Source organism: Anabas testudineus, chromosome 18, assembly GCF_900324465.2.
Source record: "Anabas testudineus chromosome 18, fAnaTes1.2, whole genome shotgun sequence".
Lineage (NCBI taxonomy): Eukaryota > Metazoa > Chordata > Actinopteri > Anabantiformes > Anabantidae > Anabas > Anabas testudineus.
In genome coordinates, this window is record NC_046627.1 from 6,568,714 (window position 1) to 6,595,293 (window position 26,580).

Genomic DNA, 26,580 nt, shown 5'->3' on the forward strand with positions numbered 1-26,580 from the left:
TGCAGGTGGAGCTCACAAACCAGAATTACCAAACTGTAGTTGTATGTTTCCACCAAGCAGCCAAATGATCTGTGTTGTTAACAGAACTCAGTGTAGAAAACATCTGAACAGCAGCTTCACTGCTGATCGTCGCTGTTGTTGGTTCAAATATCAAATCGTGGCTCAGACGAGACGTCAATAACTAATGTTAACTCCATGATTTAAACTGATGAGAGGCCAAAGTTCAAGTCCCACTCTGCAGGTTTGTGGGGAAACTGCCTTTAATCCTACACAGATGGCCGCCCACCCTGAGGCTGGTTGTGCTGAACGTTTCTTCAGTTAAAGGGAGTTGTTCCTCTCCACTGTCTCCTGGTTCTGCTCAGATGGGATTGTTGGGTTTTTCTATCATTCTCTATAGTTGATTGTTGTATTTTGTAAAGTGTCGTACACTGTAAAGTACCTTGAGATGAGTTCTCCTGTGATTTGGTGCTATATACAGTTCAGTTTAACTGAATTGAATTCTGTCTTCTTGTTAAAACATCATGACGGCCCCTTCTGATGAGCTGTGACATTTAATCCACAAACAGCTAGGGCTCATGGGAAATGGTGTTCTTAAAGGTAGCTACAAACCTATGAAAACACCAATATGAGGTCATTTCTCAGTAACCTGCTGTACTTATCTAGTATCTATCCAGGAATAAATTGTCGACTTGGTTCCAGACTTGGTGGTAAGACTTTGGTTTGTGGACCAGGGAGGAAACAGCCTTTTCTTCCCTCGTAGGTTGAGCTCCTACCCTCTAGACAGGGGCGTCACACACTCAACATGTTTGATTTGTTGTCTCTTCATCTTCAGGACATATTCCCACAGAATAATGAGTCTGTTCCCCTCAGCCCTGACTGTGGATTTAGTTTAGTTTAAATACATGAAGCACAGAACAGAACAGAGCTTTCAGACCTGAGTCAGCAGTTTTCTGGAAATCACTTGTTCTCTGTACATTTCCCGTTTCTAATCATCTGCATCTGTTCACACATCATCTCACCTCAAACATGTCAAATGAAGAGTTTAAAGTCAGAGAAGAGGACGATGTTTTACTGAAAACTCATCTGTCCTCTTCTTATTTTAGGTGTTTTTTAAATGGAGTTCTGAACTGAGAACAAAGACACAGAAACATGAGGTTTTCTGACTTGTTTTGTTCTTTTCTGACCTCAGAGCTGTGAAATGAACCAGACTTCATTCACAAAACATGGAAAATAATGAAACTCTCCTTTTAGCTGAATGAAAACTTGTGTAAGAAGAAGTTTCTCTACAATCCCTCCAACACTTGGAGGATGCTGACGTGTCATATTGAACATTTGAATTTGCTGTAATAAAATTCAGCATCAGCTTCTTCCAGCTGTTTTTCTCTCCACATGTGTGAAGCAGCTGTTTTCCGAGTCCCAACACAAATGTTCTCCCATCTGAACATCAATACTGATCAGTACATATTGATCCTGATGATCAGTGTGAATCTCAGTGTGATGTAGTGTTGTAGTGAGTCAGTGTGACCACTGGAGGGCAGTAAATCCTCAGATTATTTCTCCATCAGTCCAGGTGTTGTAGGAACTACAGGAAGTTAGTTCCTGTAGTTTGGCTGATGATCAACACATCAACAGTTCAGGTGGTCGACTTTCAAACCTCAGTGTCTGAGTCCAGTCTGAACGCAGGTTTAGATTAGAGCTTAGATTCAGTGGGACTTGAAGTTTCTGAGATCATCGTCTGTGACGTCCATCACAGAGAAACGTCCAGGATTTACTGAGACCTGGTTTGAATGTGACTGTTTTCTAGGTGACAGGAGGTTTGAGGTTCAGTCCTCGTCAGTTTCCCTCTTTAACAACAACATGTGAGGTCTGCACCGTGTTTTTCTAAATGTCTACAGGCACTTTTAGAAAAGCTCCACGTGTAGAATGAGCTCTTTTTATTTCTGATGTCAGGAGAAGATGCTGCTGTTTAGTTCCACGTTACATTTAGTGACTTTGTTCCTGCTCCACTCAGATTAGTGTTCATTAGCACAGCTGTGGTGCTGACACCTGGTTTCCTGAGACCAGGTTCAGAGCTGTTTAGCTGTGTCCCTCTGTTCTGCTGTGTTCACTGTTCATTGGTTTGTGTGGGATAAACCAACAGTGGAGCTTTGTTGTCATGTTTAAATGTTCTTATCTGTTCTAATCCTCATGTCTGCTGTGCTGTCCCTGGACTTTTACTGGGACCTGTGTGAATCCACCTGTTCTCTTGTGCTGGACCACTGGGAGGGGGTCTGTCCTCAGGTTTTCTTTCAGTCCTCATTAGGGTGTTTTACAGTGTTGGTGTGAGGGTGTGTGTAGTGTCATAGAGGACACATGTTTGGTGTGTGTTTGGTTTTGACAAAGCTTCCTGTGTTTGTTCCGTCTGAAATCATCTTGTCAGCTCTCAGTGTCCACACAGCTCTTCTCTCTGATCACATGTGATGGATCGTCTCTGTCAGCAGCAGAGTCTCTGATTCCAGAGTCTGGTTCTTCACCTGGATCAACAACTGTACTGGTTCTTTAGAGAACTCTGATCCTCTGATACCTGCAGCTCTGAACTGTTCTCTTGATCTCAGTCATCAGGTTTGAAGTTTAGACCTAAATCATCTCAGGATTTCACTGTAGTAAACTCTGATTTCTTCACAGACTCAATGATAGTAACTGTACTATAAATGCAAAGTATGAGTACACAGTATTTTCTGTGTAGACACACTTTGATCTTTACAGTATCAAACTGTGAAGACTGACCCACTGCTCTCTCTGCACCTCTGCTGTCTCTACATGTGTCACAGACCAGGAAGTGTTTCAGTGTTTCTGGGAAATCACCTGTACTCACAGGTAACACCTGTCACCTGCAGCTGATCTCTGAACCAAACCTTCATCATAAAGAGACAGAGCGATGCTGGAAAACCACATTCCTCAGGTGTGAGTCAGACAGGTGCAGAGAGTTCATCAGGACCAATCACAGTTTTAGTTTTAGGCATGTTTTAGTCTGAGGTTTCCCTTCATCATGCTCTTTGGAGGTTTAATAATTAGTAACAGCTAAAGAACTGATTCATATTGAACATGCAGGTACGAGCACTGGGTACAAATAGACTTAATGTGTCTGGTAGCAGGTGAAACAAAAATAAGAATAAAAACAATCAAAACAACAGCAGCTGTTTGTCTTTAACTAGTGCAGTTTCATCAGGTCTGATTCTGATTCTATAAGTGAGAACGCAGCTGACAAGTGAACATGTGGACAGATGATTAGTGCAAACTCAGTTCTCTTTGTGTCACTTTGTGGACTGGAGCTGACTGCAGGAGTTTTTACATCTGGGTGAATTTTAAACGGAGTGATTCCACCTATCAGCTAAAACAGTAACAGGAAGTGGTGCTTTAACTTTAATGCTGCTCTGATGGACAGTGGATCACAGCTGCTGCGTATGGAGCTGTGTAGCTGCAGAGCTGTCAGTGTCCATGCTGACACCGGTCCACCAACATTCAAACAGCCAGCTAGTGCTAATATTGGAGCTGTGTTAACCAAAGTTAGCACAGACTATGAGGATGAGTCGTGAGGGTCCAACACCTTTGTGAGTAATATTTGGAAAAACTGGAGCTGTGAGAAAGACGAGAAAGACACATGGACACAAAAGATTTACACATGTTGGTTATAAAGAAAAGAACTGTCAGTGCTTTCATGTGGGGACTGATCGAATCGAGGTCGTCTGCTGAAAATAAGCAACTTATTTCATCTGGTCTTTATTCATCAGGGTCTAATGAACAGAGATCTCATCAGACTGGATTCAGCACACAGGCTGTGACTGTAGCACCAACACAACATACAGCTGTTAGCGTAGCTGTTAGCTCTGAACTAGCCTCTGACTCCTGCAGGTAGACTGACTGACACAGGTGGGTCCACTGGGTCACGTTCCTCAGTGGGTCTTCATCCTTTCTAGTTTCAGGCTGCAGGGTTCCACAGTTCCACCGGTTTGTTCCCATGTTACCAAGTTTTCCACAGGGTTCTTTAGAGGGTTTTAAGTTGGGTCATGAAACCAGTTCAGCCAGTTCACATTCCACTCAGACTGTTCCAGTTCCTCCCTCAGCAGGAAAAACTCAAACCCTGAGGTAACATCAGTTTGTTCCAAAGGACTAAAAATTCCAGTTTTACCACAGTGACGTAGAGAAAACTTGAAACCAGAAGCAGCTCAGTCTAAAGATCCTGGTCTCAGTGAGTCAGTCCCTGTGTTCCCAGCAGCAGTAAACCAGCTCAGACATCTTCAGCTCCACGGACTGGACTCTTTAATCTGTGAAGAAAGCCAGGACCCAGAGTGTCTGCTGTCAGCCATCACTGCTGTAAGTCTCTCTGATGGTTCACTTTACAGTGGTATCATAATGTCTGCAGCCGGGACCAACAACAACCAGGTAGAACAGGGTCTGGTTCCAGGAAGATGAACCGGTTTCCTTTGTCTGGACGAGGTAACGCTGCTCAAATGGGTCAGCTTCATTACTGTTTCCTGTTTAAAAGAACAGTGATGTCATTTTGTTACTTGGAGGCTCCGTTGATGTTGAAGTTCGTTCATTTCATTAGTTTATTTTCTGCCTTATTTTAGAAATCGGTGTTGAGTTTTGTAGAATTTGATCTGTACTGGTACTGAGCTACTCATCAGTATCAACAGTCTAAATCTGACCCAGTTTAACAGAAACTGATGAACTGATATAAAATATCATGTTGATACTTGTAGACCTGGGTCCTGTTCTTCATACATGGATTAACAGGTTAGTTGATAATGTTGTTGATGATTTGATATGATCCAGTTTCTTCTCAGGTTCAGTCTGTGTAAACAAGATGACTTATTGGACCAGGAAGTCCTGTAAGTCAAACTAAACCTCTGTAGAACTTTGATCTAGATTATTATCACATTTCCTGCTCCTGTTTTAAGGAGTTATTGGGCCAAACTAACTCTGACATTTCTTACAGAGTTACTTGAGGCTGTACAAACTGAAATCTATCTGATAGATACGATTTAAACCACTCTAGTGCTGTTCCTTTGATTCCAATGACATCTTCCAGTCTGTGTAATAAGATGTTGTGATCTATAGTGTCGAATGCAGCACTAAGATCTAACATGACAAGTATAGAGAGTAGTCCATTGTCTGATGCTAATAGAAGATCATTAGTGACCTTTACCAGTGCTGTTTCTGTTCTATGATGTACTCTAAATCCTGACTGGAAATCTTCATACAAGTTATTGCTGTGCAGGTGGTCATACAATTGCTTAGAAACTACCTTTTTAAGAATTTTAGAGATAAAGGGCAGATTGGATATTGGTCTGTAATTTACTAGTGGTCCAGAGTAGGCTTTTAGGGGCTTGACTACAGCAACCTTAAAAGCCTGTGGTACGTAGCCTATTTGTAAAGATAGATTGATGTTATGTTATATGGATGTGCTGCTCAAATATCTTTGAGCAGTCTTGTCAGGGGTCTAAGAACATGTTGATCTTAGAGTCAGGTTCACTTTTCCAGGTGTTAATTTATAATGTGACATGGTTGGTATTAGTATTGGTGTGTGTGATAGAATGAACATGAAAAATAAAATACAGAAAAAACTGCAGCCACAAGTCTACTAAACAGAGTTACACGTACAAATCTAATTATACCATTAAATATCACTGGCAGCACCTAAACAGACAGTAGTAACAGGTTGAGATCTGTAAGAGAATCTACAATCTGTTAAGGAAAAACAAGCACTACAGTGAAAGACTTTACTTTGACTGGATCTGGTGAACAGTAATGGTTAACTAAGGAAATCTAACACGGTCTTAACCTGCACTCTACGATGTTACAACATATAATACACATAATAGTCACAGCTCAACGTCAAACTATCAGATAAACCATAAAGACAGGACCTGATTTACACAAACCTGACGTTAAACTATTAAAAACTATCTTTCATTGTATTAGGTTATTGGACATGTGATAGTCTTAGTTAGTAATTAATCTGGCACATTATTAAACATATAAGCACTAAGTCTACAAACTTCTGAACCCACACAGCTGAATTGATTTCACCAGCTGCCTTCTCTGTGATATTTTCACTTTACTACCAGAGTGAAAGAGAGCTCCTGATGTAGTTCAATTTGAGCTGAACTAACTTCAGTTCAGTTGTTGCGAAATAATCAGATGTAGTTTGTTGGATCAAGTCATTTTCTGTAGACGGAGAGATTGTGTCTGATCAAATCAGTGGATCTCAGTCCTTCTGTGTGTCAGTGAGTGTAAATGTTGGTCCATCATCCTGTGTGTGCTGGGCTGCAGCTTCATGCCTCCATCTAGTGGACTGATAGTAGAAGTAGAGCAGCTGATGGCAGCTTCCTCTGCCTCCCACTGCTGTCTGACTGCATTCAGGTGACACTGATATGAAAGAGGAAAGAAGAGCCAATCAGTGGAGGAGCAGCTGATCTTTGTCCAGGAGAAATGATGGAAAGGAGGATTTCAGTTTTCACTGCACATCAATGATTTGTGTTTCCTCTCCACATGAAGGTAGAAAGTGTGTGTGAGCTGATGTGGATGTGGATTCAGCAGCATGGAGTCCCTCCCTCTAAAACCACTCTGTGTGGGGACCATGAGAGCCAGACCAAGAGAAGCAAGTCAATGAGTGGTCTAATTGAGTTCAAACATCAACCTTCATCAGACACAGAGTAAGTTGCTGTAAGTTTAAAATCAGTCTGAACAATATGATGTAAACCTGCTCTAAAAGGTTGTCTTTCTATCAGACCAATATTTCCTCCAGCAATGCCTGAACCCAGCTGTGTATCCTTCAAGAGCGACTGGTCAGCTGATCGTTTTATTAATTTGAAATGGAAACCTTCATCAGACACAGAGTAAGTTGTTGTGAGTTTAAAATCAGTCTGAACAATATGATGTAAACTTTCTCTGATGATAAATTGTTGTGTTCTTTGGATTTCTGGATATTTCTGATGTGAGTTAGTTGATTTCTGTTTGAACTGTTGATTTGAAGGAGAAGCTTTCTTCACTATTCTTCCAGCAAACACTCTGATCATGGATCAAATCTCCATCCAGCCAGTAGCTAAACCACTGATCCTGTAGAGGGTCTCAGGGGGCTGCTCCTCTTCTAATGAAGTGCTGACTTGTAGACAGACGTCAAAAGAAGCAGCTGAACACCACAAATGTTGAACTCTGATCAAATCTTTGTTATTGAAGTTCTCCAAATGACGATTTTGGTATAAATGTCTTAAAGAATCTTGACTTCTTCACTTCCTGTTGGAAGACTTTAGTTGTAATGTTGTTGAAGTCAGTGTAGAGGACTGTTTGTCCCCAGTGTCAGTACCAGAGCTGACGTTTGAAGATTCATTTAGGATCCAACAACTAATGAATGAATGAAGTTGTTCAAATGTGAATTAGTCAAAGTGAATTGTGTGAGCAGCAGCACTCTGCCTCATACTCACACAGTTCAACATATTCAGACTAGTTTATGTTGTTAGAGCTTCACTTACTTTTTCTACCATGATTCTGTATGTGACTAACTTTGCTTCAAATTCAAATAGGGGGATGGGATGTTTGTCTGTACAAAAAAACCCACCACCAAATCTCATCTGTTCTACAGACACCTGACTATAGTTGACATTGTGACATGGTTGTGTTCAATAATAACATCTCAGATCAAAAGATCGGAACTCTTCAGATGTTTTATCAGCTTAGAAATATTGTGTTTGTTTGTTCACTTACTGTTTCTTTTTACTGTATGTCACTAAATTTGCTTTAAATACAAATAAGAGTATGTGATGTTGGTCTGTACAAAAACCACCAGCATCAAGTCTCCTGTGTGTTGTTTTGTGTGTCTGCAGACTGTCAGACTGTCTGATCACAGAGGAAGGCTGTGCTTCTCTAATCCCAGCTCTGAGCTCCAACCACCCTTATCTGAGAGTGCTGGATCTGAGTTACAATCATCCAGGAGACTTAGGAGTGAAGCTGCTGTCTGCTGGACTGGAGGATCCACACTGGAGACTGGACACTCTCAGGTATGGAGAGGCCTGCTGCAGCCAAAGACAGAGTCTGATGGAGGAGGAAGTAGGGATCTTATTGATTAATTATTAATCAATGTTAATAATTGATTCAGTTAAAATCTATATAAACAGATGATGCAGAAGTTGTGTCAGAAAAAAGGCCTGTATTCCTCTTTGTTACCTTGTTGCTCCTCCAGATGGTGCCTCCATTTGTTAGAATGAATAAAACAAAGCACCTCTTTGCCATGAAAGGATGAAAAATATGTTTCACTGTGGAGTCATGTTGATGAACACTGCAGCAGAAAGTAGTTTTGTGCTGGAAACATTTCCTCTCAGCTGATTACAAATCTTCACTGAAGCACTTTACATTCAGCAAAGAAAAGAGGGGAGCTCCTGTAATTCTGACTTCAATGTCTCATTCTGACTTTGTGAACAAATCTCCTCATGATGAAATCAGGTGTTACATTAGATTCTGTGAACTGAGCAGGAAATTTAGCTTTAATAGCTTTAGCTACCAGTGTTGATAGATCTCAGAAGAGAAACAAGCCTCCATTAGAACAGAACCAGAACACACTGTGTGTATGAGAGCCATGTAATGTCCATGTGTGCATGCTGAAAGAGAATGTGCTGCTCTGACCCCCCTCCTCCTTTCAGGGTGGAGCCTGGTGGAGTCCGATGGTTGAGACCAGGTCTGAGGATTTGAGGATTGAGGGGACGATTTGAAGTGACTTGACATTTTAGTGATACTGACCAGGAGTGGACTCACTGTTGTTGTGGACTGTATCTGTAAGTGCTGCTGGTTCATCTAAAGCATCCACACACATCTTGAAACACATCTGTGTGTCTGACTTGATCAAATAATGACTCCTGCAGCTGCTGGACCAGAACCTGAAGTTGGACCTTTTCAGAATAAAAGCATGTGTTTGTGTGCTGCAGCAGGACATCAGTGTGTTTGAAAATTGCAAAATATGATTTGAAAACATGGAAAATATATTGATTTTCTTTTCGGTGTTAAAAATGTGTTTCTTCAAAGAGATGTGTTTTACAAACCTACAACTGTGTCCTGTCAGAGTTTCAGCTCATCTTCTTGCAGTGTTTCAGATCTTCAGTTTCTGCAAAAGGTTAGGACGGGTGCTCACTGAGGCTGGATCTTGATACTTTAGTTTGTACTTGTTTGATTTGTGATTTCCAAGTTATTCTGTCATCTGTTATTACCCCAAGAAATGTGTCGTCCTAAACTCTTTTAATGTAAACTCCATCTATTTGTATATGCATCTTTGAGTTTATATTGAAATTTCCGAATATTATAACAAAGTTTTGCTCTTGTTTTTCAAGTTGGTATGTTTGTGTATTGTATTCAGCATTTGCAAATGTTGATGAGTGATAGTATCAAACAATGTGGGCTTGTTGCTTTTTAAAAAACATATGATTGTACATTATATTGTTACTTGTGTTAGGCAAATTTTTCTTTCCAGATAAATATGGGGAGATCTGACCACAGGCTGAGCTGCACAACATTGGCAGGGATTCATCATCTTGCCCAAAACCAGCCAGTGTGTATATCTAACCACCAACCTGTTATCTATGAAAAAATAAATATATAAAGATACACTGTGGACACTGGTAACATACAGTACACACATAAATACAATTTAAGATACATTTTAATGAAGTTGCATTAAACAGTACGTGTGGTTAAAATACCCATACCCTTTAAAAGTACTCATGTACATACATGTTTTAAAATAGCACCGACTTCCTGTGTCGATATACAATAAAGATCTGATCAAACCATCTTTGTGAATCTGTTTACCATTTATAATAATGGACATTCATGTAGAAAGATAAACTTTAAAAATGACGACTTTTATCAAAAATACATGATGTGAAGTGAAATAAATGAGAAGAAGTGAACACAAAAAAATTCTATAAAACACCAAATAAAAGATGTAATTTTACTTTGAGTAAAATAGTAAAACACAGCGTTTGATGTAGTCTAATTAAATTCATATACTTATACAGTATTAGAATTCATCATCTACGCAGATGATGGTGTAATGTTCACAAACATCACGAGCTCAAATGACCATGTGCAGATGAGATGAACGTACAGAACCTAAAGTAAAAGACGCAGAAAAAACAACTCTATGCTAATTTTTTTTTTTTCACTGCTAAAATTTTAAAGGTTTTATTTGTATTTCATTATTTACTGTTTTGTCCTCACAACATGTGAACTTTGTGTATCTAGACAGCCAGCTAACAAAAAATACAAGACTCCATACAAGACTTGTTTTTCTTGTTTTTACTGGAGTTGTAGTGAACTGAGGAGAACATTGATCTCTATTATATTTCTATCTTTATCTTATAACAGAAAGAAACAGAAAGAAACTAAATGAACAAATAATACACAACGTTACACATTTAGTGTGTTACACTCAGTAGCTTGACTTGAATAAAGCTAATTCCTACAACATGCACACGTTATTTATCATGTTACAGGAAACAATTCTAACATTCTTCTAATGTCAATAAACATGTTCATACTTACAAAGACAAATATTTAACAAGGTACAAACGTATAGAGCACATTCAGCATGTACATGAACTACTACTGTACCGACAGAGAACTACATCAAAGATGTACTATTGAACAGAGTGGAAAGAGCGCTCACTCTGTAACTAACTATCTTCACAAAGATCAACTGAAATACACAACTCTCACTCTAACAAATTTTTAGAACAAATACTTTTAGCTGCCTTTGTCATAGATTTACTCTGATTAATTTATCACTTAAGAACTAAACATTTAACTTATTCATGTTTTGATATTTACAGTATATTTCTGTACTCTTAGCTGAAGATGTTGATTTATGTTCATTATTAAGGTTGTAGGATGGTGCTGGACTGGGGTTTTCTGGTGTGGTGTCATTTCTTATTCTCATTTAATTTCGCCAACAACATCTAAAAAACCTGCAAAACAAAGTGTAAATGTCCAGTTGTAATACGTCACAATTTAAAGCTGTAACAGCAAAGTATTGTTTGTCTGTAGATGGAAAGTTGCAACAGACACAAGTCAGTTTTTACCAGTACATAATTGCTAAGTCATCACTAACTGAAGTAGTAATCAGTACTTCTGTGTTTACTCTGTTTTACCTGAGCACAGTTTTTTACTCCACTCAGCTCAGTTTTCATTTAAAGATGCTCCAAGTAAAATGCTCCACGTTTGACGTTTTGATACCAGATGTCTGCAGTACAACCAAGACATTGTTATTATGTGTAACACGTGTTCACTGCTGATTTTACAGTTAAATGCATGTTTCATGTAGTTTTAGGTTGAGGATCTTTGAATGATTTGGACTCGTTCAAATGTTCAGTGATTCAGTGTAATATAGTAGTAGTGTTGTGCAGACGTTTGGAAAAATAAAACAGGTAAATGTGTAGGTGGAACATATTTATTTACTTACTACAGCCTCAGGTTTTTAATAGACTCTGTTGGTTATTGTCTGGTCTGATGAGGGAAATATGACGCCCCCTACGGGTCACGGTGGGGTATTATTTTTCCATAGGTGCTCGGCCACTCTGCATATAGTGAGTAACCATCATGAACTAACTCTACCGAGTGGTTCATTTAGTTTTTATTCCCACTGAGCAAATCCAATAATAACAAGTGAAGCACAAATCCAGCTCCAGTCCCAGTGGACAGCAGCATCCCAGCTGTGATCCAGCTACTGTCAGTCAGTGTCACAGTCTAATAACAGTGTTGAGAGCTGATCAGCTCCGTTAATGAACTGTCTCCATCTCTCTGAGTTCCAGTGATACTTGCTGCTCACAGCTGAGGGTGAACCCACTCTCTGTGGACACAGCCAGCGGGGATCTATTGCATGATACAGGCTCTACTCTCACAATAGATCATTATGGAGCAGAGAGAACGCAAAAGTAGCTCCGAAGACAATTCACCGTCCTGAACTTTAGGAGACTCCGTGTGGAACAGACATGGAGACATCTGCTGGGTAAATCTATGTACTGCAGATTTCTATGGATTCAATCTGAGACCAGGAGAGAAGCATTTGTCAGACTGCACAAAGCTTTATTTAGTTAGATCAACTGGTTAGAAGACACATTTAGATTCTGTTTTTCATCCAATAGAATAGAAGTCGTAGTAAAAATGGGACGAACTTACCGGAGACACGTTTCTGTCATACTGATGAATTTTCAGATTCACTCCACACATGGGTAAAGTTTCTACAAGATCCAGATCCAAATCTAGATCTATGGAGTCAGCGGGGCTCTTGAAACAATGTGCTGCAGCATTTCTTTGTGTTTTTGACCAGTTTGGGGTCTGATATGGTGTCAGGTTTGAAACCCACGATAAATCCTGAACTTCTTTGTTCCACCCTTGAGACTCTTGAAGGACCGCTACGACGTTCAAAGTAAAACAATTAAAATAAAACAATGACTTTATTCACGTGTTTCAGCCAATATTTAATATTGTTATTAACCCTAATTTCTGAGTCCAACTCTATGATCCCATTGTCTACACTGTAATACAGCCTTAGTGAGGAGCTTGAGGGATCTTGAAGAGCAGATAGGAATCGTTTTATTCTTATATATGGCTGAAAATTATATGAACGACTTATTAATGAACTGTGTAACAACCACAGAGCAGCAGGAAAGAAACACACGTCTCCAAACGGAGAAGGTGCATTTTAGCTGTTGATCAGCTCAAACCTCAGACAATGAGTCCACAACCAGAGTTGTCAAGGTTTGTGATTTGAAAGTTATCAGCTACATGGGTCAGTACTGAGCAGGATACTGAAACTCAGACAGGGCTGTGATCTGGATCCAAAAGGTAAAAACATCAAAAAAGGAAGAAGAAAGAAACTTTGTGCTGCGGTGAGGACAGAAAAGAAATGAGACACATGATAGATGGTCTAACACTGTAAAAAACATTCAGTAGTTTTTATGGTAACAAACTGGCAGCTGTGGTTGTCAGAATAATTCAGTAAAAATACGATGAAAATGTGAAACAACTTTACTGAATAAACTAAATGTTCCAGTTCAAACCTGTAGTTAATGTTAGAAACATGAAGCTGGTTAATTAACAGGACGATGCTGCTATTAAACTTTATTTATTGTAAAAATCTGTGGTGTTTCAGGCAGAACACAGGAGTCAGGTCCTCTTTTCCAGCTGTGTATTCAGATTCTGACATCAGGTGGTGTGTGTGTGTGTGTGTGTGTGTGTGTGTGTGTGTGAGTGTGTGATTTGTACATAAAGACGCACGTTAAACAAAGGAAATAGGAGGTATAACTCCACAGTACGAGCATGTGTGAAACTACAAACTTCTTGTTGGTCAGAACGACACTTTTCTGAGCCCAAACACATTTTACATGAGTGAGTCTGACAAACAAGTCAAACACACATAAGTCCCAGTGTGACGTCTCTTTTTATTTGTAGTGAGACATTTTGGAAAGAGGTTTTCCAGAAGTGTCCTATCCTGTATCTAGGATATCTAGAATCTGGGAAATGTAGGAGATCTGCACATGCTCAGTGTGACATCTGACAGCAGGAACTGACTGATATTAGAAACAGTCTGAAACCTCTTTCCTGGTTTGCTCTTCTTAACCCTATAGGCTATGTCACACAAAACCACACGTCCTATAAGACCCAAAGCCTGTGAATGCATCATCTGCACTACTATGATGTCAGTGCAGGAGAGGAGAGGAAAGGTCGGCCTATTGTGCACATTTCATCTCCAGGATTTCTTTGCTTCTGGTTCGTTTTTACACGTTTTGTGTTTGAGGAAACACACAGACTGTTGACAGTTCATTCACAGTTCTCTTTTTCAGTAAGTTGGCAAATAACAGCAGCTTTCAGCAATGAACTGAGTGAATAGGCATCAGACAGAGGTGGAAACCTCCAAGTAAACCTGGAAAGACACTTAGGGGAGATCAGTTTATCTTCTCTTCTTGTTATGGTGTGTATGTATATATGTATGTAGAGTATGTTCTTAAATGTACCTCATACAAACATCATAAATCACTGTAACATATTGGTCTATTGTTGTTGTGCAGACGTCTATTAGGATCGTAAAGTTCTTTCAATCAACATTTTACAAATCATTTGGTCTAGAGCCATTAAAACCTAATATTACAATTGTCACGTAGAGTTGAATTAATATCTTATGTGTTGTAGACGTGACAAACAGCCTCATGATACCTGAATTTCTATTGAATGAAAACATTTTTCCTGAAACTTCCATTCAAATAGCAACACTGTGCTTTTTCTGCTGCTTTTTAAATGTGGTCACATCGTATTAAATTGGACAGATTGTCTTTTAATGTCTTATGAAGAAAGCGTTTCTTTTTTAAACATTCATATTTATCGAGTTATGGCTATGGTGTGGACTGTGCGGGAAAAGGCGCCCCCTGGTGGGCTGCGTTATTTCATTAAATCTATTAATCAAAGCTCAGTTACAAGATTTAATTAAATATCACCTCCCACTAGAGGGCGCCTTTTTCCACATATACATGGCTCCATCTGAGATTCTGGTCCAATAATAAAGATGTAAGTGATAAAATAAGATGTGAAAACCCTGAAAAGGTCCAGTGTGGCTGATTCCAGTGAACAGACTCCCTCTGAGAGCGCTGGTCCAGTGGAGCTGTTTCTTCCAAACTAACAAATGTCTGGTGACAGGTTGTGATGAGGACGAGACAGCACCTGCTGCTGGACTGTTACCGCTCCAGACGGGTGAGAGACCAACTGAACAGGGAGGGTTTTAATATCCAACTAAATATGGAATCTGGAATATACGGTCTCTGCCAAGAACCTGTGTCCCATGAAGAAGGAAACCTTTTCTATTTCATCATTAGCATCACTAACGTCCACATCTGGAAGACAAGAGGAAAAATGGTGTTGGAACAGAACATGATCTGCAGCAAGTCCAGTTTCCAGCAAACAACATTTGTGGGAGAACAGTTTGATAACGACCTCCTCCTCTGTTCTTTATCTGTCTGTTAACTATCAAGTGAGTCCTATTCAATGGGACTTGTTTGGTCTGTTTGAATTATTACATGGCTGCAAATCTTTCCAGTTGATCCTTGTTATTGTTGATACAAATATTTATTGGTGTTGAAATATTACAAATGTGCATTTTATTCACAGACTAAAGAATATGTCAAACGATGATGATTGATGAGCCGACAGTTTAGTAAGTTCATCTAATCACTGTGGCATCTGAATCTTTAGAAATAAATGAAAAAAGAAACGTTTCTCATTCATTGGTTGTTCTGCTTCTTATATCGACTGATGTAAAACCCTCTCTGACTACAACATGGGCTGCAAATGGACAGTTGAGCTGTTTCTCTGTCCCAGTGGTGAAATCTCAAGTCACATTTTAATGCATTGTGTACTTTTACTTTTATTAGTAGCTACATGTTCCTGATTACACTTAAATAGAGTACTTCTACTCTGAGTCTGATACTTTTTTATTTATCTGCTGCTATTTTCAGGTCAGATACTGGATAAATCAGGGAGGCACCACAGTGATGAATTCATGAATTAAATATTGATTGTTCATCCTAATAAGGTCAAATGTATTTATTCCCTCTGAAGACTTATTGTGCTCATGATGTAAACAGGAAAGACAACAATTCACATCAATACACACAATAAACATGCACAACAACACAGCTGAGCCTCATCGTCACATCACTAGTCACAAGTCTCTTTGGATAAAAGCGTCTGATAAATGACTAAATGGAAATGAAAGAACAAATTCTGACATTAAAACAGAGCTGGTAAATAACTATGTACATTTACTCAGTTTTAGATCCTCATAGTGGAGGAATTTCCATTTTGTTGCTTTTACATAAACAAAAGGTTCAATAAACTAAAATCACACGTCATCCTTAGTTTTTACTTTTTATGTAAAATATATTAAAATCTAAAAAATCATTGTCACATTGAGCTGACAGCTGCTGAATTCTGTCCTTTGTTGATTCTCTTGTTTAGGACAAAACCACAAATACCAAGAACCATCACAGCACCAAGTGACAAAGCTACTGCCAGTCCAACATGTGTCTCACTGTGTCGTCTGTCCTCAGCTCCTTCATCTCTGCTCCCTCCATCCTTGATCCCTGTAGCCTTGGTGTTTCCAGGTGTGAGTCCTGCAGAGTAGAAACAGCTGTCAGAAGAACACCACAGAATCCACGTCCAGCTGTTCTATAATGTTTTCCTTCATCACTGCTTCATTTGCTGTTTCACTTATTAGTTCAACTCATGATCCACTAATAGAATTGAAGAACTGATGAGTTCTAATGAGGAAAGTTGGAGATTTGATCTTGACAGGTCAGAGACGTTTGATTGTCACAACAGGTGGTTTGACTTTGGCGACATCTGCTGGAGAAATTTGTTTTAAATCAGATCAAATGTGACTGAATGTTATTTCTATAGAAGACATTTGTGTTGATCCAAGTTCCACAGCTGGACCTTCTACCTCAGGTGTTAAACACACACAGGGACAGTTCAATGAGTTCTGACCAAGTAGTATGTCCTCATATTCTGGACCTTCAGTGATAATAATGATGTGTTACGAGTTGAATGTTCCAGTTCTGCAGTGTGTAGTTCCGGTGCTTTTATTTTGATAGTTTCAGTGTGACAGTGACTAAAGCAGTAGTTTTTCCTAAATGACTGAGTCTCTGTGTTATTTCCTGAGGTTCCTGCAGTTCAGCAGCTTTGTTCCCTGTCCTTCACTGACATTTAGAGTTTCATTAAACGGACATGATGACTGCGTTTCATTAGGATTTGAACCTTATTGTGAAATATTGGAGTCATATGACGCTGAAACCACAAACTCATCATCTCCTGAAGCTTTTTACCAACAAACCAAAGTTTGTGGAAACGGAGCTTCAAATAGATTTGATTGATTCTGTATCCGACCTCACAGGATGTGAGGATTTGTTGCTGTCAGCACAAACAGCAGCTTGATGTCTTCACTGCAGCTTCTTGTTTCCGGAACAGATCAACTCGATCGAGTCTCGTGGTTCGAGACGGAAGAGTCGGAAAGTTTGGATTCGTTTCCACCAGTAAAACTAGAAACTCTGAATCTTCTCTGCTCATCACTAGAGGTGAGTATCTGCAAACTCCAGCACAAACAGCAGCTTCAATGCTGCTAGAAAAGTTAGAAAGTGTCCGTCTGGTTTTCAGACGAACTTCATCTCAACAGACCTTTAGTTTCACTTCCTGTTGTTGTGACGCAGCAAAATGTGTCGTTTCAAACCGTCTTTAATGGACATAGAGTTATTGGATGGTCTCTAGTTGAACACAGAGTCATTGTTACTGTGGAGCTCCACTTACTGAGGACTGAAGGCAGCTTTTCCTGCCTCCATCAGCCTGTGGAGGAGGCGGAGATGAGCCGCTGCTCTCCCGCTGTCTGAGCCACTAAATGCGGTCTGAGCTCGGCCGGACAGCCGCTGGAGAACAGCTCCGACTTTCTCTGTCAGTAGATCCTCACTACAGGACTCATGGGCTTAAATAATGTTCACATAGAATAGAAGAAGAAATAAAAGAAGAATTTGACAGAGACAAACTGAACTAATGATTAGTGACAAACAACAGTTTGAATCAATATGATCTATGTTAGAGATGTTCACTGATTATTAGTTCATGGCAGCTGATGAATGTTTCTGTTCAACACTGTTTTAAAAAATAACCCAAAGCATGTCGCTAACATCATTTGGTTCAAAGTGTCTCACAAACAATTTAAGAACTAAAACGTGCTGGAATTAAATGGAGGTTCACAATTTGACAAGAATACCAAGATTGTCCTCTGCTAGTTATTTCCACTCCAGTCCAGTGCCAGTCTGCAATGTCACAACTGTCACTAAAGAGAGAGAAAAGTTATTACAACACCTCCCTTAAAAATTAACTGAATGAAAGTGTTTTGTTTCTATGAGTTTGTCTCACCATTTAGCAGTTTTAAAGATCTGTAATTCTCATGGCACAATATGACTTGAAAAAATGTTTTGCACTTTGCTAATGCTAACAAGTACAAACAGAAGCCACTCACCCATTAATCTGAAGAATGAAGATGGATGAAGATTCAAACTGGATTGTTGACTCAAGCATGTGTGCTCACTGCAAGTGCTTGTGTTCCCGAGATGCATTGCAAAAAAATTGTTTACTCTCCGTGATATCGTAGAATACTGTTAAAAGGCATTTTACCAAAAACGAATAACAGCAACTGTACTGCATTTGAGGATTACAGAAATATACTGTTGAAGTTTTTAAGTAAATTAACAGCAAAGTCTAAAAGTGAACCTAATAATGAGTCACAGCCAATCTGAAAAACTGGGAGCACATTCAAGTTTTATATTTATTGATTCTTGTTATATTCAACAGTTCACTTCAAAGTTCATCTGAAGTTCCAGTAGGACTAATACATGTAATTGTTATTATTTGTACCCATGGTGAGTCATCTGAGTCCTCAGATCCACAATAATTTACAGATTTTCTGTTTTTTTTAATATTGACACTTTTGTAGAATAGAAAGTTGGCCCTTCTCAATATACATTGACTTTAAATATTAGTAGTTAGTTGAATAATAAATGTAAAAAAGAAGAAGAAACAGGAGGAGAATGGTGTCAGTATTAAATCTCATGTTGTTTCCAGCCTCAGTATTAGTCTCTAACTCTTAAATATACACTCGGCCAGACCCCAAACAAAAGATAGAACAATGTCAAGATAATAACAGTTTTTTGGACATCTTAAAAATTTAATCTGTCCTGTAAGCTTGTTTAATTAATTCAGCATTACGTCTTTTTTCTGAGGATACATTACCTTTATTACCTGCAGGGAAACAAGTGTTAAGTTGGTCATTTCAAAGCGTAAACATTAAATGTCCAGTAAGTTCAATATGTAAAATGTATTATTTACGATCCAGCCTAAACAGAGTGAAGTTCACTGGTCTGTCAAATAGTTAGTTTTTACCATCTTTTTGTGTCAGAATATGTTCACTCTAAAATGTCACTTCACAGAAAGGATGTGACCTCTGATAAAGATCTGCGTCACAGAAATCCCTCTTACTGTTAACATCAGTGATGGTGCTCATTAATATTCCCAACTATCATTTGAAATCTGTCTGGGCCCATCTGTAAATGCACATTTACTTCATATTTAAATAAGTAAGAATACATTAGTATCCTAGAACTATGCACCACATACCTGCCATGAATGTCTGTCTCAAGGGTCATTATACACATCTTCTTAATCTATACCATGGTTCTTTGATATCACATTTCATGAAACACAGTTATCTCCAAACCTTCAGCTTGGAGCAGCAGATGTGTGTCATTTCATAGCTGTTAATAACAGCTGCTTGATTGTTTTTATCATATTGCCTCATAAGTACAGTTAGATGAGCATTGATTACCTGTGTAAGAATATGACTGACATGGACAAATGGGCAAGGGCAAATATTGATTCTACCCAGTCCAAAACACAGAATCAACAAAGAGGGAAAACAAAACAAGCACGAATATAGCCAAAGTATTGACGTAAAGAGACCTGAAAAACACGGTGGAAAAATACAAACAAAACCATTAACCAGACATACAAAGTAACAACTTAAAATACTGCATTAATGCAGGCAAAAATACGAACTAAATAAACTAAAACATACAGAGTATCAACTAAACAAGCAATGCACAAAAATACAAACTATTAACCAACAAACTATCACAAAACAAACCATGAGGCACAAACGCTAATGGAACACAAACTCACTGATAATACAAAGTAACAAACAAAAATCACTGCCAAAGGTAAAACACAGACTTACAAACGGGAACGAAATCCAACAAACAGAGGCAAAGTCCATAAAACAATCCAAGATGACAGACAAATGAAAAAAACAGAGTGATGGAGGGTGTAGTGCTGCGTGTGGTGTATCATGGGCATGTGACCAACAACAAACCAGCAATGTACAGGAGACTGAGGGGAATTTATAAAACAAAAGGGACACACAGGTGAAATGAGTCAGTCAAAAATTAGTTCAGGAGAGTGAAGGAAGGTAGACCAGGGGAACACCAGGGGGAGACAAAAAACCACAATGGGATGGGGATGAGGCAGGAACCCTTACAACCTGTAAAAGATGAAAAGGGCTTGTGTTGCAACATGACTTGTCTTTTTTATGTAGATAACAACATCAACCTGCTGTATAGAGCAGTAATGTAATGTTAAGCTGTAATGTAATAACAGAGCTGTAGGGCCCTCAAGGTACAAACATCCAATTACATAGTCTAATTTATAAAAAGACTAAATGAACTCACTCTCAAGTTCTGTTCCAGCAGAGTAATTTATCTGGTCTGATGACTGACAGGATTACATGTGCGTTTGAGGTTTTCACTCCTTATTCACATCAGAAAAGACACTGCATAAGGTTAGAAATGCAAACAATAAAAATAAATTCAACATTACCACATTTACAGAAAAAACAAATGTGCCTTGGAGCCTCAAACTGATACATGATTTTTTTTCTGTGACCTCTTCTGCTCGCTCTGCAGAGAGTGGGTTTGTGGCCATTTTGTGTACTAGTCAATCATGACACACACATTCTGATTTCCTTTGTTTAGTTTATTTTTTTTCTTTTGGCCAACTTAAATAAGGAAGACTTCAAATGAAGCACGGTTTAGACTAAGAAGATGTCTATATTGACCCTTGAGACAGGAGGAATCCTAAAGACAGATAAGACGTGCGGGCAAGTACTTGTCAAATAATAATTTAAATACACAAAACCAAGGAAACATTATATATTTTGCAGTGTCATTTGAGTAGAGAATAATATTCATTCAACTATATTTGTGATATCTTTGGTAGTCGGTGGATGTGTTTTCATACTTTACCACTGTACAGTGCTTCTTATTGCTACAATTCTTCTTCTTCTACCAAACATATACTAATAACGTATTATAGAGGAAAACACGCTTAAACCCAGTGAAGCAAAATCAGTCCATTCATTGTTGTCATTTAAAGCTCTTACACAACCTGTTAAAACAGTAGAATGAATAAAAAACCCAACACCTTTATGGGATTGTACTGAACCTCCTGCTTTGTCAGCCACTGAGCTGACTATGTAAAACATAAGTACATCATATGTTTATATGAACTCCAAAATGTTAGATAATGACATTAAAAATTAAACAATTTGTATGTTTCAAAGTCTACAAACCAATTTGATTTAGTCTAGAGTTTATGGTGTAAGAAAATATGTCAGATAATGTGGTGTGAACTTTATTTATTTATTGACAGTAATGTTTGTTAGAAAACCACATTTATTTTAGAATATGGACATAAAAACATAAGAACTCTGTAAGAGATAGAATAAGATCTCACATACTAAATAATGTATGCACTGTTAGTTTAAATTAGAAATATTCTTACCCATTTATCTTTGTCTGTAGCATTAACTTGTTATTATTGTCTTTTAGAAAACTGTGATTTCTGACTTTTGAGTTTTTATATTTCCCAGTGAAGTTTAAAACAAAATGTCTGCATAGAAATTCACAGTCCATGTTCCCAAAATTATATTTAATTAGCAAGGTTCTCCAATCACATTCAGCTTCACACAGGTTCCTGTCACCTTAAACTACAGGAGTTTATGTCGTTGCTGTATAATGACGTGACCAACTTATGATGCTTTCAATGAATATCAGCAGTTTTAAGGTGAATGTGCTCTCAGTTTATCAGATTGGCTGTGACGCATAGTGGTATCACCACGACTGTGTGAGAGGTTAAGCACTGGATGAGGAGTTCCTCTGTGTATCTGTTTCAGCACTGTGACCCCCCCACCTCCTCACAAATCTTTTCTCAGATGATCAGATTATTTTCTGTGTTTATCTCTAAATGTTGTTTAGTGGTGGAAAAGGTAGAGAAGTATCAGTGTCAGTCCAAATGACTGAGTGAGTGTAAATGTTGGTCCATCATCCTGTGTGTGCTGGGCTGCAGCTTCATGCCTCCATCTAGTGGACTGATAGTAGAAGTAGAGCAGCTGATGGCAGCTTCCTCTGCCTCCCACTGCTGTCTGACTGCATTCAAGTGACACTGATATGAAAGAGGAAAGAAGAGCCAATCAGTGGAGGAGCAGCTGATCTTTGTCCAGGAGAAATGATGGAAAGGAGGATTTCAGTTTTCACTGCACATCAATGATTTGTGTTTCCTCTCCACATGAAGGTAGAAAGTGTGTGTGAGCTGATGTGGATGTGGATTCAGCAGCATGGATCAGTGTGAGGACAGAGAGGAGGGAGTCCCTCCCTCTAAAACCACTCTGTGTGGGGACCATGAGAGCCAGACCAAAGCTCAGAGGTGAGATGACTGAGACCATCGGACTGATTCTGTCTCCAAGTCTCATCTAGAATTCAATATTTCATCAGGACATTTTTACTATTCTTCTGATTCTATTTGTCATTTATGAAGGAAACTTTGACTGAATATGTGAGCGTCACCAAAGCTGTTTTTCTATCAGGTCCCATCAAACACCAGTATCTCCTGGACCAGGAGCTGAACCCAGCTGTGTGTCCTTCAAGAGCAATGAGTCAAAGGATATTATTATTCATTTTAAACATCAACCTTCATCAGACACAGAGTAAGTTGTTGTGAGTTTAAAATCAGTCTGAACAATATGATGTAAACTTTCTCTGATGATAAATTGTTGTGTTCTTTGGATTTCTGGATATTTCTGATGTGAGTAAGTTGATTTCAGTTTGAACTGTTTATTTGAAGGAGAAGCTTTCTTCACTATTCTTCCAACAAACACTCTGATCATGGATCAAATCTCCATCCAGCCAGTAGCTAAACCACTGATCCTGTAGAGGGTCTCAGGGGGCTGCTCCTCTTCTAATGAAGTGCTGACTTGCAGGCAGACGTCAAAGGAAGCAGCTGAACACCACAAATGTTGAACTCTGATCAAATCTTTGTGATTGAAGTTCTCCAAATGACGATTTTGGTACAAATGTCTTAAAGAATCTTGACTTCTTCACTTCCTGTTGGAAGACTTTAGTTGTAATGTTGTTGAAGTCAGTGTAGAGGACTGTTTGTCCCCAGTGTCAGTACCAGAGCTGACGTGTGAAGATTCATTTAGGATCCACCAACTAATGAATGAATGAAATTGTTCAAATGTGAATTAGTCAAAGTGAGTTGTGTGAGCAGCAGCACTCTGCCTCATACTCACACAGTTCAACATATTCAGACTGGGAGCTGCCCAGTACAACCAGTCTGATCCAAGCAGACTCTGTCTCTAGATGTCTTGTTCCAACACTTGAGCATTGTTCAGTGAGGGAGGCAGAGATATCTGTTGTTCAGAGCTGCTGAGACTAAACCAAAGTGACTGGTGACAGTAAAGCTTCACCACTACAGGGAGTCTCTGATTCACTGTTCACATCAAATCTGTCTTCATGGACCTTTACCTTGTGTGTGTCTCTGTGTGGACAGACATACTGTGAGCTCATTCTTGATGATTCCTCCACAGAGTGGACCAGGAGAGCTCAGAGGTTCCCAGTGGTCAGTCTGCTCAGCAGCATCCAACACAGCTGGACTCCATATTTCTGGTCTGTACATGTCCAACTACTACTTTTCCATCTGTTGTGTTCCCAATAATTTCCATGCTGCACTTTTTAGACCAGTGGATTGTCAGTCTGTCCAACATGGATCTGATGTTTGGCTCCATGATTTGAGTTGGATTGTGTCATTCATATAGTTTCTGTTCCAGCTGCTGGAGGAGAACATTGTCACTTTTGTGAAGAACGAGCTGAAGAAGATCCAGAAGGTTCTGAGTCCAGATTACCGACAGTGCTTAGAGAGTCAGAGGGAGGATGAGGAGGTGTTGGATGGTGAGGATGAAGAGCAGAGGAGGAGCAGCAGAGAGGCATTTGTGAAGATCACACTGAACTTCCTGAGGAGAATGAAGCAGGAGGAGCTGGCTGACTGTCTGCAGAGCAGTAAGAGGATTTCTCTAAACATTTAACATCATGGACAAATGAGACATTTTCTGAGAGATGAAGATGTGGAGTGTTAATATGTTGAAATGTGAATCATTTAGGGTCATGAAACTTTGAAACTGTGTTTTCATTAGAAATTATATTGATCATGTTTTTGTGGTTTCATTCAGGAACTCCTGCTGCAGTTTGTCAGCGTGAACTTAAATCTAATCTGAAGAAGAAGTTCCAGTGTGTGTTTGAGGGGATTGCTAAAGCAGGAAACCCAACCCTTCTGAACCAGATCTACACAGAGCTCTACATCACAGAGGGAGGGACTGGAGAGGTCAATGATGAACATGAGGTCAGACAGATTGAAACAGCATCCAGGAAACCACACAGACCAGAAACAACCATCAGACAAGAAGACATCTTTAAAGGCTCACCTGGAAGAGAGGAACCAATCAGAACAGTGATGACAAAGGGAGTGGCTGGCATTGGGAAAACAGTCTTAACACAGAAGTTCACTCTGGACTGGGCTGAAGACAAAGCCAACCAGGACATACAGTTCACATTTCCATTGACTTTCAGAGAGCTGAATGTGCTGAAAGAGAAAAAGTTCAGCTTGGTGGAACTTGTTCATCACTTCTTTACTGAAACCAAAGAAGCAGGAATCTGCAGGTTTGAAGAGTTCCAGGTTGTGTTCATCTTGGACGGTCTGGATGAGTGTCGACTTCCACTGGACTTCCACAACAATCAGATCCTGACTGATGCGACAGAGTCCACCTCAGTGGATGTGCTGCTGACAAACCTGATCAGGGGAAACCTGCTTCCCTCTGCTCGCCTCTGGATAACCACACGACCTGCAGCAGCCAATCAGATCCCTCCTGAGTGTGTTGACATGGTGACAGAGGTCAGAGGGTTCACTGACCCACAGAAGGAGGAGTACTTCAGGAAGAGGTTCAGAGACGAGGAGCAGGCCAGAAGAATCATCTCCCACATCAAGACATCACGAAGCCTCCACATCATGTGTCACATCCCAGTCTTCTGCTGGATCACTGCTACAGTTCTGGAGGATGTGTTGAAAACCAGAGAGGGAGGAGAGCTGCCCAAGACCCTGACTGAGATGTACATCCACTTCCTGGTGGTTCAGTCCAAACTGAAGAACATCAAGTATGATGGAGGAGCTGAGACAGATCCACACTGGAGTCCAGAGAGCAGGAAGATGATTAAGTCTCTGGGAAAACTGGCTTTTGAGCAGCTGCAGAAAGGAAACCTGATCTTCTATGAATCAGACCTGACAGAGTGTGGCATCGATATCAGAGCAGCCTCAGTGTACTCAGGAGTGTTCACACAGATCTTTAAAGAGGAGAGAGGACTGTACCAGGACAAGGTGTTCTGCTTCGTCCACCTGAGTGTTCAGGAGTTTCTGGCTGCTCTTCATGTCCATCTGACCTTCATCAACTCTGGACTCAATCTGCTGTCTGAACAACAGTCAACTTCTCTGAAGTTAAAACTGTTTAGACCTGAACTAAAACTTCTCCACCAGAGTGCTGTGGACAAGGCTGGACAGAGTCCAAATGGATACCTGGACTTGTTTCTCCGTTTTCTCCTCGGCCTTTCACTGCAGACCAATCAGACTCTCCTACAAGGTCTGCAGAGAAAGACAGAGATAGAAAATAACTCGCAGATCAATCTGGAAACAACAGAATACATTAAGAAAAAGATCAAAGAGACTCCCTCAGCAGAGAAAAGCATCAACCTGTTCCACTGTCTGAATGAACTGAATGATCGTTCTCTAGTGGAGGAGATCCAACAGTACCTGGACTCAGGAAGTCTCTCCACAGATAAACTCTCTCCTGCTCAGTGGTCAGCTCTGGTCTTCATCTTACTGTCATCAGAAAAAGATCTGGACGTGTTTGACCTGAAGAAATACTCTGCTTCAGAGGAGGCTCTTCTGAAGCTGCTGCCAGTGGTGAAAGCTGCTAAAAAAGCTTTGTAAGTATGTGGATAGTTGAATGTTCATTAAAGTCTTGACCAGAAAATCCAGTTTGTGAACTGGAAACCTCAAAGTTTAAATAACTGGGTGAAAACAAAAAGTCTAAATTTCTTAATATCAGTTTTTTTGACTTGCCGAATATTCCCATCAACATTGTATTTTTATGATTTTATGATTTTTTAAATTTTGTAGTCTGATTATATTTCATTGTGTCTTTTTAATTCAGATTCAACATTAAAGATTGTAATTTAACACAAATGTTGTCATCTTATACATCACTGTTTTTCAGACTGAGTGGCTGTAACCTCTCAGAGAGAAGCTGTGAAGCTCTGTCATCAGTTCTCAGCTCCCAGTCCTCTAGTCTGAGAGAACTGGACCTGAGTAACAACAACCTGAATAATACAGGATTGAAGCTTCTGTCTGCTGGACTGGAAAATCCACACTGTAAACTGGAAATGCTCAGGTCAGGTCAAGTTTCTGTTTCAAATAACGGGAGATGTTTAAAGCGTTCAAAACTGCTGATGTGAGAAAGACCTGAGCAGATTAAACATTGTAACGTGACCACTTTTAAGTTACAGAAGTTTCCCATTA

General features: G+C 39.5%; 2 protein-coding genes and 1 long non-coding RNA gene across 4 annotated transcripts in view; 2 read left to right on the forward strand and 1 right to left on the reverse strand.

The window, feature by feature from the left end:
* The window catches only part of LOC117153050 (NLR family CARD domain-containing protein 3-like), a 68,371-nt gene that overhangs the window by 37,492 nt on the left and 4,299 nt on the right, over positions 1-26,580 (forward strand). Inside the window, exons 7-9 of the mRNA XM_033326638.1 lie at positions 24,232-24,244; positions 25,621-25,988; positions 26,279-26,452. Of these exons, the coding sequence (XP_033182529.1) occupies positions 24,232-24,244; positions 25,621-25,988; positions 26,279-26,452 (555 nt within the window). The remainder of the gene's footprint in view (positions 1-24,231; positions 24,245-25,620; positions 25,989-26,278; positions 26,453-26,580) is intronic.
* Positions 4,177-26,580, forward strand: part of LOC113168127 (NACHT, LRR and PYD domains-containing protein 12-like) — a 260,345-nt gene continuing 237,941 nt past the window's right edge. The window contains exons 1-2 of the mRNA XM_026369133.2: positions 4,177-4,353; positions 4,743-4,776. The gene's annotated coding sequence lies outside the window, so the exon portion shown is untranslated. The remainder of the gene's footprint in view (positions 4,354-4,742; positions 4,777-26,580) is intronic.
* Positions 17,305-18,272, reverse strand: LOC113168188. Of its 2 annotated transcripts, none has more exons than XR_004463497.1 (3): positions 18,092-18,272; positions 17,840-17,905; positions 17,305-17,551 (listed from the first exon to the last, which is right to left on the reverse strand). It is a non-coding gene; the product is annotated as an uncharacterized LOC113168188 (long non-coding RNA). The 2 variants fall into 2 exon arrangements; XR_004463498.1 differs by lacking the exon at positions 18,092-18,272 and adding an exon at positions 17,989-18,068.